This window comes from Ascaphus truei, chromosome 3 (assembly GCF_040206685.1).
Source record: "Ascaphus truei isolate aAscTru1 chromosome 3, aAscTru1.hap1, whole genome shotgun sequence".
NCBI classification, from domain to species: Eukaryota; Metazoa; Chordata; class Amphibia; order Anura; family Ascaphidae; genus Ascaphus; species Ascaphus truei.
In genome coordinates this window covers 117,906,760-117,918,917 of record NC_134485.1, presented here as the reverse complement: position 1 = coordinate 117,918,917, position 12,158 = coordinate 117,906,760, and the positions used below count along the sequence as shown (strand labels likewise).

At 40.0% G+C, this 12,158-nt stretch overlaps 1 protein-coding gene across 7 annotated transcripts in view; it reads left to right on the top strand.

Annotated features, from left to right (window-relative positions):
• Window positions 1–10,012, top strand: part of MID1 (midline 1) — a 463,742-nt gene extending 453,730 nt beyond the window's left edge. For all 7 annotated transcript variants that reach the window (XM_075589406.1, XM_075589407.1, XM_075589410.1 and 4 more), the window contains 2 exons: window positions 8,988–9,195; window positions 9,567–10,012. In XM_075589406.1, coding sequence (XP_075445521.1) covers window positions 8,988–9,195; window positions 9,567–9,915 — 557 coding nt within the window. In that variant the 3' untranslated portion in view covers window positions 9,916–10,012. The remainder of the gene's footprint in view (window positions 1–8,987; window positions 9,196–9,566) is intronic.
• Window positions 10,013–12,158: the final 2,146 nt, after the last annotated feature.

Genomic DNA, 12,158 nt, shown 5'->3' with positions numbered 1-12,158 from the left:
TGCAGGGCGTCTGTAACCGCCACATCCCCCCCTGGAAAATCTGCCATTTAAACGCTTTTTGTAGGTACAGCAGCAGGACCGTTGCACTCTGGTGCCGCTGCTGTTTCTCTGGCTCTCACAGGGTTGCATTATGCCTAGAATTTCCCTACTGTTAATAATGATTCATTTATTTTTTAGACCGAATGTGCAGTTCCCCTTAAAGTTCTTTTTTTTCTTCCTGATTGCCCTTACTTTCCCTTTCTTATCCTGCCACACATTTCTTGGTCAAATTCTACAAAGGATCTATATTTTTTGGATAAATCTTAGATGTAAAACCGTTTGTTGTGGATACTCCTAAATGTGTAACCAATTACCTATAGCTGGGTGCGCATAGCTTTTCCCCTGCGTCCCCCATGCTGGCACTCCCCCTCCCTTCTCGCGCCCACCGACCTCCCCTCTTCCCCCATAACTGTTCACCGGCGTCTTCTGATGTCACGACGTCATGTGACGCCATGTTGCCAAGGCGATGCATCGCAAGAAGCCGCCGATGACCAAGTAAGAGAACTTGGAGGCCTCGCGCGCGCTGCCAGGGATTTAATTTAAATGCTTTGGGGAAGAGCATGGGGCCTCTGTAAGCGCCACTACCCCACCCACCAGAGAATCTCGCGCCCCCCAATTTGCGCACCCCTGACCTACAGTATGTCTCCATTCTTCTCTCCGCAAGACATGTCTCCCAAATTAGCCTCCCAAAAATATACTATGGCGATCATTTATCAATGTCTCTCGCCTGCAAAACGGGGGGTAAACAAAAATACCAAATTTACCAAGACCGTATTTTTTCCCATTGAAACCAATAGATTATTTTCTCCTCGGTTAAATCTGGTGCCTTTGTTTTGCCCCAGATTGGCAGCTGTGAGACTTTAAGAACACCCACAGTATTACTTAATTTCCAAATCTATTCAACATCTTGACATTTTTTTAATAAACATTAAAAGCATCAGAAAATGTATTAGACGAATAATTTCATTTTAACGGCAACACATGTTGCTATGTGGGACAGCACTGTAGAAATTACTTAAATTAAACTAAAACATCATTTCAAAGTAAATTCTGCACTCCTTTTTGAAGAAGTTTTTTTGAGCCTATACAATACTACCTTATATTACACTGTATTATACTGTTATCATGAAGCACACAATGTCTATTAATTCAACTCTCATACTGTATATACAAATGTATCTCTCGTACGTCTAGAAACACGTGAGATTTACTTTCACTAAACATGTTGCTTTATAATTATTATTATCCCAGGGTGATTTATCCAAGCTTAACCCTTGGTTGAACCTTAAAGTATTATAAATACAAAAACGGAATGTTCTATTACCATTAACAGGCCCTCAGAGATTTCTTTTGATCTGAACAAGCTTATGGACGTGTCTGCTTAAAGCCCCTTTCATTTCCTATAACAGTTAGATATATGGAATGTCTAGACCGATATTTTATGTGCAGTTAACACTACCGTACACTCTGTATAATTACATATCCCTACCTTCTGCACTATTTTTGTCTACTATATTTGCAAAAACGTGCGTTCAGAAGAATAGCCGTCATTTCCAATCAACTAACTAGAAGCGGAACTAGGTATTATTATACCCGGAACAAGTTCCACCAACTGCACTCCCCATACCCCATTTGTAGAGCTAGGGCAAAACACACTATTTTTGGGCCCTCTGACAGAAGGAACATTCTCTCCTAATATGTGTATATTGTTATCTTTGTGAAACTCGTTTCTTGGTTTTCTCACTGCATATTTGATCAAAATTGATTTGGTGGGGAATTGCTCTGCTACCTATTTTTTGTGAATCAAGATCAACATATTGCATTAATAAATCTTTTGTACCTACACCAGGCTTCAAAGGCCGGTTATTTGCTAATTACCACATATAAACGAGAACGTCTAATTGGAAACCACTCTACATTTAATACAGGCACATGTAGCAAATATGCAGTTGGTCTTCATGAGAAGATGTGGCTCTGTGAGTACCGACACTGCCTCTGTAAACAATGACACTGAGGTTGAAGCAGGGGAACCTGGTTCAGTTCCTGGTGTTAGGTCCAAATAACTTTATCTCACCAAAATCATGGATTGTAAACTCATCTTGCCAGGGACTGTGACTGTAAAAATTATTACGTGCTGCGTACCACGCACTATACTGTAATATAGTGTGAAACACTTTCAGTTCCATCGGGAGAAAGGCACTATATGAAATACTAAAGTTATTACAGTATAGTAAGAAGTGAAATGTGGTTTGTTCTGAACCCTTCTGTTTACACAGACTTCTGAATTGAAGTATATTTTTGATTCTTTTTACCCGATTATAAAAATCATTGACAGTAATGCTAAACAAATCTAATGGAGCTAATCCAACATAATCACCGTCTGTATGTCCAGGAGTTGGTATGGATCAACTAACCAAGTGGCTTAGTCTCCCAAACAGTTTCCTGTTATTGTACCCATTGCTATTCAAAAGCAGGGCCCGCCAACACAAACAGCCACAGTAATGTTTTTACACCATCATATTTTTACAGCGTTTTAATTCATACCCATTATTTTAACGCGCCGTTTAATAATTTACTGCACACTCCGTTGCATAAAGCTGTCAAACATCGCACATATATGAAGAAACTTAAGCAGGTGAACAGATCTAAATGTAAACAACGATACTTTAAAATAAGTTCAAGTGGATGTAAAAGGTTTTGTGGCATTATTAGTATATCAAATGGATCAAAGAAACTGCTAGGGTCAATATATCATCTTACCATTTTTATTCATCATAGAGAATGTAGTATTTTTCAGCATTTTAAAACCTTCAACAAATCAAATGTGAACATTGAGTGCTGCTGTTACTGTTAGAGAAAGTACAATTTAAACACCACCATAATGGGGGGTTTTCCACCAACATTTTGTTTTTATATTTAAAGGAATTGGACCGGGTAAAAAAAACAAAGACGGGAGAAGATGGGGGATTGGTTTATTACAAGGTAGTAAGGACAGGCATACACAAATCAGAATTAAGAGATCAGTCTCTAGAATTAACATTTGTTCAAAAAAAGAAAAAAAAGGGCAGTAAATCATAAATACGATATAGATTTCGCATAGCAGATATAAACATGGACACAAAGTAGCCTCTGCCACTAGAACCAAATCCAGGTCTGTCCAGCCTGTCCTTACTATTTTTCTTTGATATGGTAATGGGATATTACATTCTCTCATAGTTACATAGTTAAAATCTCTGAAGAGCGTAAATCCACCAGAACCGACATAATGTTATAAATGATTTTGTTTCTCTAGCGCAGTGTTTTTCAAAGGGTTTCCTGCAATTTTGAAGTCGTTTGAAAATTGTACCAAATACAGAAGAATTTACAATGCATCTGATCTCGGACACATTATTGGAGAAGGTTGGGGCTCCTTACAATGCATCTGATCTCAAACACCGTATTGGAGAAAGTTGGGGTTCCTTTCAATGCATCTGATCTCAGACGCGCTATGAGAGAGGGTTGGGGTTCCTTACAATGCATCTGATCTCAGACACAGTATTGGAGAAGGTTGGGGCTCCTTACAATGCATCTGATCTCAGACACGCTATTAGAGAGAGAGTTGGGGTTCCTTACAATGCATCTATTCTCAGACGCGGTATTAGAGAGGGTTGGGGTTTCGCAGAATTTCACATTATAATTATATGGTCCCTTAACCAAAGGAAAGGTTGAAACCACTGGACTCTAGCCTGTAGGTTACTGTAAAAAGAATGAATAAAGAGCCGATCACAGCAAGTGCTTTCTCTAGCAAGCATATTGCACATTTTCTTAAGAAGGTTGTTGGGCTCCAATTTAAATTCGTCATGAATTCAGCTTCAAAAAGTATTCCAATGTGTAAAGCATTTCTGAATTAATTGAAATGCTATAATGGCGTACATAAAAATGTTTAGTTACATTCCCATCACCTAACAAACCTCACTACTGTGGCCAGAAAGTGGGAACTATTGACAAGCTCATACCAAGCACCTACCAGGATGGGGAAGCAGGGTGTCCCCAAAAATGAAATGCACTGTTTTCATTTCTGGGACACTTAGGCAATTTAAATCTCCTATGTTATGTGGACCTAAAGGATGAGGGGGGATTTGAATACCAGGACGTTCCTGTGCTGCCCTTACCCAGCCTGGGGGGAAGGGGTGAGGAGGAAGAGGCGGACTGCTACTTTAACTTTTTTGTCCTTTTATATTGTAAACTCTTCCTAGCAGGGATCTTTTTTTGTTTTTGTTTCAAACAATTTTTATTTATTTTTTAGATAACATAGAGGGAGGGTGTGGGTACAGAAAAAAGAAGGGGAGAGAGGGTTCAACCCCCACCATAGTCATAATAAAAATCAACAGTTACAATATCTTTAGTATAAATGTAACAATCTTCCTGGTTATAGTCAGAGATAAAAAATAACCAATATAAACAGACGCTCACAGTGGGAGTGACGGAGGGGGGTCTGGGTCGCAGGGTAGGCAAGAAGTTCTTTTGATAATAGTTTTTTTTTCTTATCCTGGATCATTTATTTTTTAGATATTTTAGTTTATCTCTCGGCCTACTTATTCATTGCGCACATAGATTTTAACTATTCTTTTAGTATTTTTCCAGTTAGTTTAAACTTGTACATCTTGGAGTGACGCTATATCTTCTGGGAAAGCGCACAACCAGGGGTTCCAGATTTTTTCAAACTTATCCATATTGTTATTCATAAATGCCGCCAATTTTTCTATTTCTTAAACATGTTGCACCGTCTCTTGGAGAACTTGGTATGATGGTGTATTAATTAGCTTCCATTGAAGTGCTATTGTGCATCTGGCTGCTGTCAACAGATGTGCGATAGATTTATTTATGGCGTACGACACATTGGGCAATGGTTTCCCTAGGATCAATATTACAGGGTCCATTGGTATAGGGACCTCGAACATCCTGGTGATCTTTCTTATAATTTTCCTCCAAAAAGGAACAACCTTTGGCAAGTCCAAAATATATGATATAATAATAATAATAATAGCATGTTCTTGTATAGTGCTGTTAGTTTCACGTAGCGCTTTACAGAGAGATTTTGCAGGCAGAGGTCCCTGCCCCGTAGAGCTTACAATCTATGTTTTTGGTGCCTGAGGCACAGGCAGATAAACCAGGCTTCCCTGCTTCAAACTCAGTGCCAGTCAGTGTCTTTACTCACTGAGCCACTCCTTCTCATAATGTGCCTCAGTTTCTCCAGCATAGCACGCTTGCTCCCTGATATATATATATATATATATATATATATATATATATATATATATATATATGTATATGTGTTTTATCCTATCCGGTGTTAAATACCATCTCATCATAATTTTATACATGTTATCTTTGATAATGGTGCAGAGAGATGAGCTCGCCGCTGACTCCCAGACAGGGCCGCCAACAGAAATCATAGGGCTCAGGACAAATAAAAGGAGCAGCGCACCTACCGAGAAAAAAATATTAGCACGCAACTTTTGCTTAACTGTTTTCTTATTGTGATACAGAAAAAAACATTACAATGCAACCTGTTTTATTTTTATATTTTCAACAAAAGACAGATAGATGACTGTTTGGGTGGGTGGGTGAGTGACTGGGTGGGTGGGTGGGTGAGTGACTGGGTGAGTGAGTGACTGGGTGGGGAGGTGGGCTCGGGGAAAGCACAGGAGGGGGTGCACGGGAGGTGGGCTTGGGGGGCGCACAGGAGGTGGGCAGCTAGGGGGGAGGTGTTCAGCTGGGGGGTGGCGCGAGATGCCGGACGGCTGCAGCATCCTCCGCGGCTGCTGCTGGGTTGGCACGCAAGAAATTAGCTCTGGGGGCGGGGCAGGTGGCTGCAGCATCCCCCGCGGCTTCTGCATGGTGCAGGAGGCGCACGCGGGGATGCAGGGTTGGCGCTTCCCTGCCCTCCGTCCCACGTTGGGAGCGGGAGGGGATTGAGGAAGCAAGCTGGGGGGGGGGGGGACCACAGGCAGCAGGCAGGACACCATGTGGGACCTCGTCTCTGCGCATGCGCAATTGCCACCATTTTTTTTTTTTTAACTTTTTTTTTTAATATAATGGCCAGGGCCGCGCTGGGCCCCTCTGACTCACGGATCCCGGGACGCCCGGGCCTTTTGTCCCTCCCATTGGCGGCCCTGCTCCCAGATCTCTGCCCAATCTTCTTTGGGAATCTCTACTCCTATATCTTTCTCCAATTGAGTCATATACGAGTGTTTTTAGTTTTTGTCTCTAGAGCACATGTCTGATTTGTGTTTATCTGAAATACTCAGAGTGGAATATTATATTTCTCTCGTAATTCCTCAAATGTATATAATTTCCCCTGGGACAGAAAGTCTCTAATCCTAAGTATTCCTCTTAGGATCCAAATACTATTCCTTCCTGGTGTACATCCCGGGGGGAATGCCTCATTCCTCCATAGAGGGGTCATAAGTGAGTGTCGCCCCTTTCTTTTCTCCCAGTTGTCCCACATATATCATGTGTATTTAATAACCGGATGCCTATATACCTCTTGCGGTCTATTTTTTTTAGGGATCCACAGTAATATATCTATATTCTGCGCCGGGATCTTGTTTGCCTCTATTTCGACCCATTTAACCTCTTGGTTAGGTCTATGCCAAGCTGGTAGATGGCTTCATTGTGCTGCGATTAAAATATTTATTTAATTCCAGTGAAGCTAGTGCACCTTCTGACCTAATGAACTAAGCACGGTTCTTTTTATTCTCGTTTTTTTTCTTTCCCCAGATAACAGCATACATTTTACTTTGCATATCATTCACCATTTTAGTTGTAATCGGGACTGGAAGGCTACGAAACAAAGTAATTTAGGAAGAGAATTCATCTTTACTGATATTTTTTTGCCAATCCATGATATATAATACCTATTCCACTCTTCCAGGTCTCTTTTTATTGTCTGGAACAGTTTTGGGTAGTTGACTTTATAAAGTTTTGTATATCTAGCAGTCAGATTTACCCCCAGATATTTGATACTACTTTATTCCCATTTAAAATTAAAATTTAGTTTTAGTAATTTTTTTGTGTCCCTGTCTCTACTCCTATTGCCAGTGCCTCTGATTTTGTGTTGTTTATTTTATAATTTGAGGAAAAAAATTAATGTTGAGATTTCCTCAAATAGATTCGGAAGTGAAGTCAGTGGTTTGGTGAGTGTTCGTAGAAGATCATCTGCGTAAAGGGCTATTTTATATTCTATGGTTTGTTTTGTCAGACCTTTGATGTTCTTATTAATCTGAATTTTATTTGCTAACGGTTCTAAACTCAATGCAAACAATAACAGCGACAGTGGGCAGCCTTGTCTTATTTCATTATTTATATTAATTATACTGAGCTGATCCCGCCCATCTTTAACGTGGCCCCTGGTTGGTTATAGAGCGCTTTAATACCATTTAGAATATTTCCCCCGATTCCAAATTTCTCTAGGGTTGTAAACATATACAACCCGTCCGCTCGGTCAAATGTTTCTCAGCATCCCGTGAGATTAATAGCGTTGGTATTTTTTAAATATTTGCTAAATGTGTGAGATTTATCACTCTCCTTATATTGTCCGCTGCTTGTCTCCCTAAAATAAATCCTACCAGATCTGGGTTGATAATCTTAGGTAACAGTTTATTTAATCTTATTGTGATAATTTTACTATAAATTTTGATATCGCTATTGACCAATGAGATTGAAGAGGGATTCCTCCCAGCGTGGGAAGGGTAATGGTGGGGCACAGAGCCAGCGTACCCTTCCCACGCTGGGAGGAATCCCTCTTCATTTCCACATCGGGCTGAGAGCATGCTGCTGCCAGGACTTCAGAAACAAAGGCCGTGAGTACCCATATGGGATTCAATATTGCATATTAGAGGTCTAGCTCCAAGGGTTTATGGACTTTTAGATTTATGGGTTAGGTCTCCATTATCACATGGATATCCTTACATCCTAAAACGTCTATCCATCATTGATATACCCTCAATTGTGAGCATTAATGACCACGCTCTGCCTTTACTCACACTTATTTAGTGGTTTGGAACAACAAATGTATATTTATAATCAAGAAGATTACTATCATTTGAGATGCATCTCTTTGGAATTTTCTTGAGCACTGGATTAGGAGATTAGTCTCCGTTTTCTTCCGATCAATGAGATTGGTCAGTAATTACTACAGCGATTATGATCCCTAGGTTTTGGAATCACAGAGATTTGTGCTTTCAGCATTGAGGGAGGAATTTCTTTACCCTTCATAAAAGAGTTAAAACGTTTTCCCAGAAAGGGCACCAGAATTCTTTAAATGTTTTGTAATAATTATTCGAAAGTCCGTCTGGACCAGGAGTTTTTGTATTTTTGAGTTCCTTAATCACTGCCAGTATCTCTTCCTGTGAAATTTCTGCATTTAATAAAACTCTATCCTCTTTCAGAATTGGTAATTGACAAGAGTCTAAGTACCTATCTATTTGTTGTTTAAATATATCTGGGTTTTGCTTATGTTTATTTTGTAGGTTATATAAAGATGAGTAATATGCTATAAATTCCTCTTCTATTACTTTTGGGTCGAATGACGTTTCTCCGTTTCTCATTTTAATTTATTTAATATTGGAGGAAATTTGGATCTTTCCCAGTTTCTGAGCTAATAATCTGTCCACTTTGTTACCTTTTTGGTAGAACAATTGTTTGGTCCATTTTAAAGCTTTTTCTACTTTGTCAATTTGCAAAATTCTCAAATCACCCCTTACGTTAAGTAATTTTTGATAATTTGCATCTGTGGGGTTGTTATAGTTATCGTCAGTCCTCCCTAGTTCTATTTAACATTTAATCAGTTTATGCGCCCTTTGCTTCTTCCGAGAAGCAATAGCTGTAAACTTTCCCCTCATGCATGCTTTGTATGTATGTATCACATTCTATTTTTTAAATTGTATTATTTTTTTCCCACCTAGGTCAGCCATTTAAATTAGACCCCAAATCTGCACACCGGAAGCTTAAAGTGTCGCATGATAACCTGACGGTAGAACGAGATGAATCGTCTTCAAAAAAGAGTCACACGCCAGAACGTTTTACAAGCCAAGGAAGTTACGGTGTTGCGGGCAATGTGTTCATTGACAGCGGACGCCATTATTGGGAAGTGGTTATAAGTGGAAGCACCTGGTATGTAAAAAAAAATATATATATATATATCGACGTTATAGTTCTTGCATGGGGGTGTGTGTTTTGCTTAATAAGGCAATACCATAATAAAGTGATGCATATGGTTTTCCGAGGTAGAAACTTGAATTACACACTTTATTACCTTTCAAAAATGAATAATAATAAAAAATAACATCTAGAATCCATCTGCGCTGCCTTGGTTCACGAGAAAAGTTGGACTCAAAAAAATTGCAAATCGGGGAATAAAAATGGACATCAGCAACCTCATTGCTGTCAACTCGAGTGGGCCATTTAGATTACTTGTGTTTCAATCCAACAGTGCTGATTATTTGTAAATAATGACGTGTTTTTTATTTTTTGTTTTTGTTTAGGTATGCGTTGGGCATTGCGTACAAATCCGCACCCAAGCATGAGTGGATTGGGAAGAATTCCGCCTCCTGGGTGTTTTGTCGTTGCAACAACAACTGGGTAGTGAGACATAACGGCAAGGAGATTCCTATAGAACCGTCACCGCATCTTCGCCGCATTGGAATTCTGCTGGACTATGATAATGGGTCCTTGGCTTTCTATGACGCTTTGAACTCCATTCACCTTTATACGTTTGACATTGCTTTTGTACAGCCTGTGTGCCCAACCCTCACCGTGTGGAATAAGTGTTTAACTATTTTGACAGGCCTTCCCATACCGGATCACTTGGACTGCATAGAGCAGCTACCGTGATGGCCTCTCTGAATCCAAAACATCAATGCAAGTTGCAGAAGACGGCTAAAACAGGACTGGAGTTCATCCCTCTCCCCCCTCCCCCACTTCTCTGAAATGTCTAAGAAACAAGCTGATTTTCATCCATCCAGGTGTGAAATAAAATACATTAAGGTGCATTTTGCACGAGAGGTTATCATTTTTTTTTTATTATTCCTACATTACAGGGAGATTTTTTTTCAAATTATTTATAAAATGGTTTTAATTAGAATTTGTTCTGTTTTGCACATTGTTGGGCGATAGTGTTTACCTGTCCCATTTGTATTCTTCCCATACCAAAAGAAATGGTATATGTTCTGAAAAGTAAACTGCAGTTTTATATTGAGTTTATTGGTGCACAATCACTGCCACAGCCCCTTATTATACAATGGTATTTTTATTTTCTTAAATGTGCAGTCCCACTTGGCTGGATTAGAAAGACAATCTGTTGTCATTACTTTTTCTTTTTCATTATGGTCGCAACCTTCATTTTGGATGAATATTTAGATCCGGGCTGGCCAACTCCAGTCCTCAAGGGCCACCAACAGCTTAGGTTTTCAGGATATCCCTGCTTCAGCACAGGTGACTCAATCAAAGACTGAGCCACTGATTTGAGCGACCTGTGCTGAAGGAGGGATATCCTTAAAACCTGACCTGTTGGTGGCCCTTGAGGACTGGAGTTGGCCACCCGTGGTTTAGATCAACATTGCTGTAAACAAGTTTTTTAGGGTTTTGTTTCTGACAAAAAACTGCTTTTTTTACTGATCACAGCTGGTGTGGCATTGCTGCTGCATTCTTTCTTCATCGGATATCAGTGCCAGTGGCGTAACTACACCGTAAGGGGGCCCCTGGGCAACGTTGCGACATCGATAAAGGACGGCTGCTCTGTTACAGAGACCCCGCTCTCCCCCAGCAATCCGTTTCATTGCTGTGGGGAAGAGCATGGGGCCCGTGTAACCATTTGGGAGGCTTCATCGTATCCGGAAGGAGGTGGTCCACGCCCTCCGGGACCCCCACCTCCGAGCTGGGGCCCCCGGGACTTGCCAAGGCAGCCCGGGTGATAGTTATGCCACTTATTGGTAACTAACTTTAGCAGTATCTGTTCCATATTCTGGGATATTTATTACTGTGCTTTTAACCAGTAGAATTTTGGGCCAATAACTGTATGCTTAAATGATAAAATTACTGTACAAATAAAGGTAGTTGCACTTTATTGCAACTTCAATATCTGTTGCAAAGTGGGACTGCACCTCTAAGAGTGAAACATTATTATGTAATGAAATAGTGGTAAACAACCCATTAGCAGTTTGACATTGGATCCTAATGAATAGTATATAAACATAATTTCCATTTATTAACAAAAATAAGCTGCAGTATCCGTTGGGAAAAACGATACAAAGACATGTAAACTCATCATATATGACAAACACTTTTATTAATACTGAAGCTGTTAGCATTTTACCTTAACATACATCTTTGACGTGTATGTGATAATGAGCCAAGTTCTAAGAAAAAACGTGGGCAGTTATCAACGTTTCCGGGCTGCAAAACTGACGCGAAAACACTGCACCTGCTTAATCACACAAGAAATTCCCATTGGTTTCAATGAGAATATTTTTACTTAATAAATGTGGCTCTACGTTTATATACCCGTTTTGCAGCTGATGGACTTTAATAAATAACCCACCGTACTGTATATATTCCCAGACCCACGCTGACCTAGAAAAATCAGGAGTTGCAAATACAGCAGCCAGGTGTGGTTCGTTCTAGAATTGTGGTAATGTGTGAAGGTCCAGTTATTTGTACACAGTCTCAGTATGCCATACACTCCACATTCTCTTGCAGTTGTGATAGTTCGCTCATTATAAAGTAGACAATTTAGTTGTCTTTTTACTATTTCTATTGGTTGAAGCTTGGAAACTGACTCCATATTGGAGGGGGGGGGCGGGTGGAATACTCTAAACTCTGATACGAATGGTTGAGTTCCCTTGTTAATTGCCATCCAAGTCAATGGTTGTAATGCAGGCCCCCAGTGTGATAAACTGTAGCTGGGGTTAGTGAACCTTGTGTATCGATCAAGACAACCTGGTGCCATTTTGGGACAAAAAGGTCCCCAAGATGTATCAAAGAAATAATCTGGTTGGAATATATATCAACGTGGAATAATTTGACCCAGAATTGCAACACTTTTGCCTTGATAAACCCTATAGCAGTGTTTTTTTAAC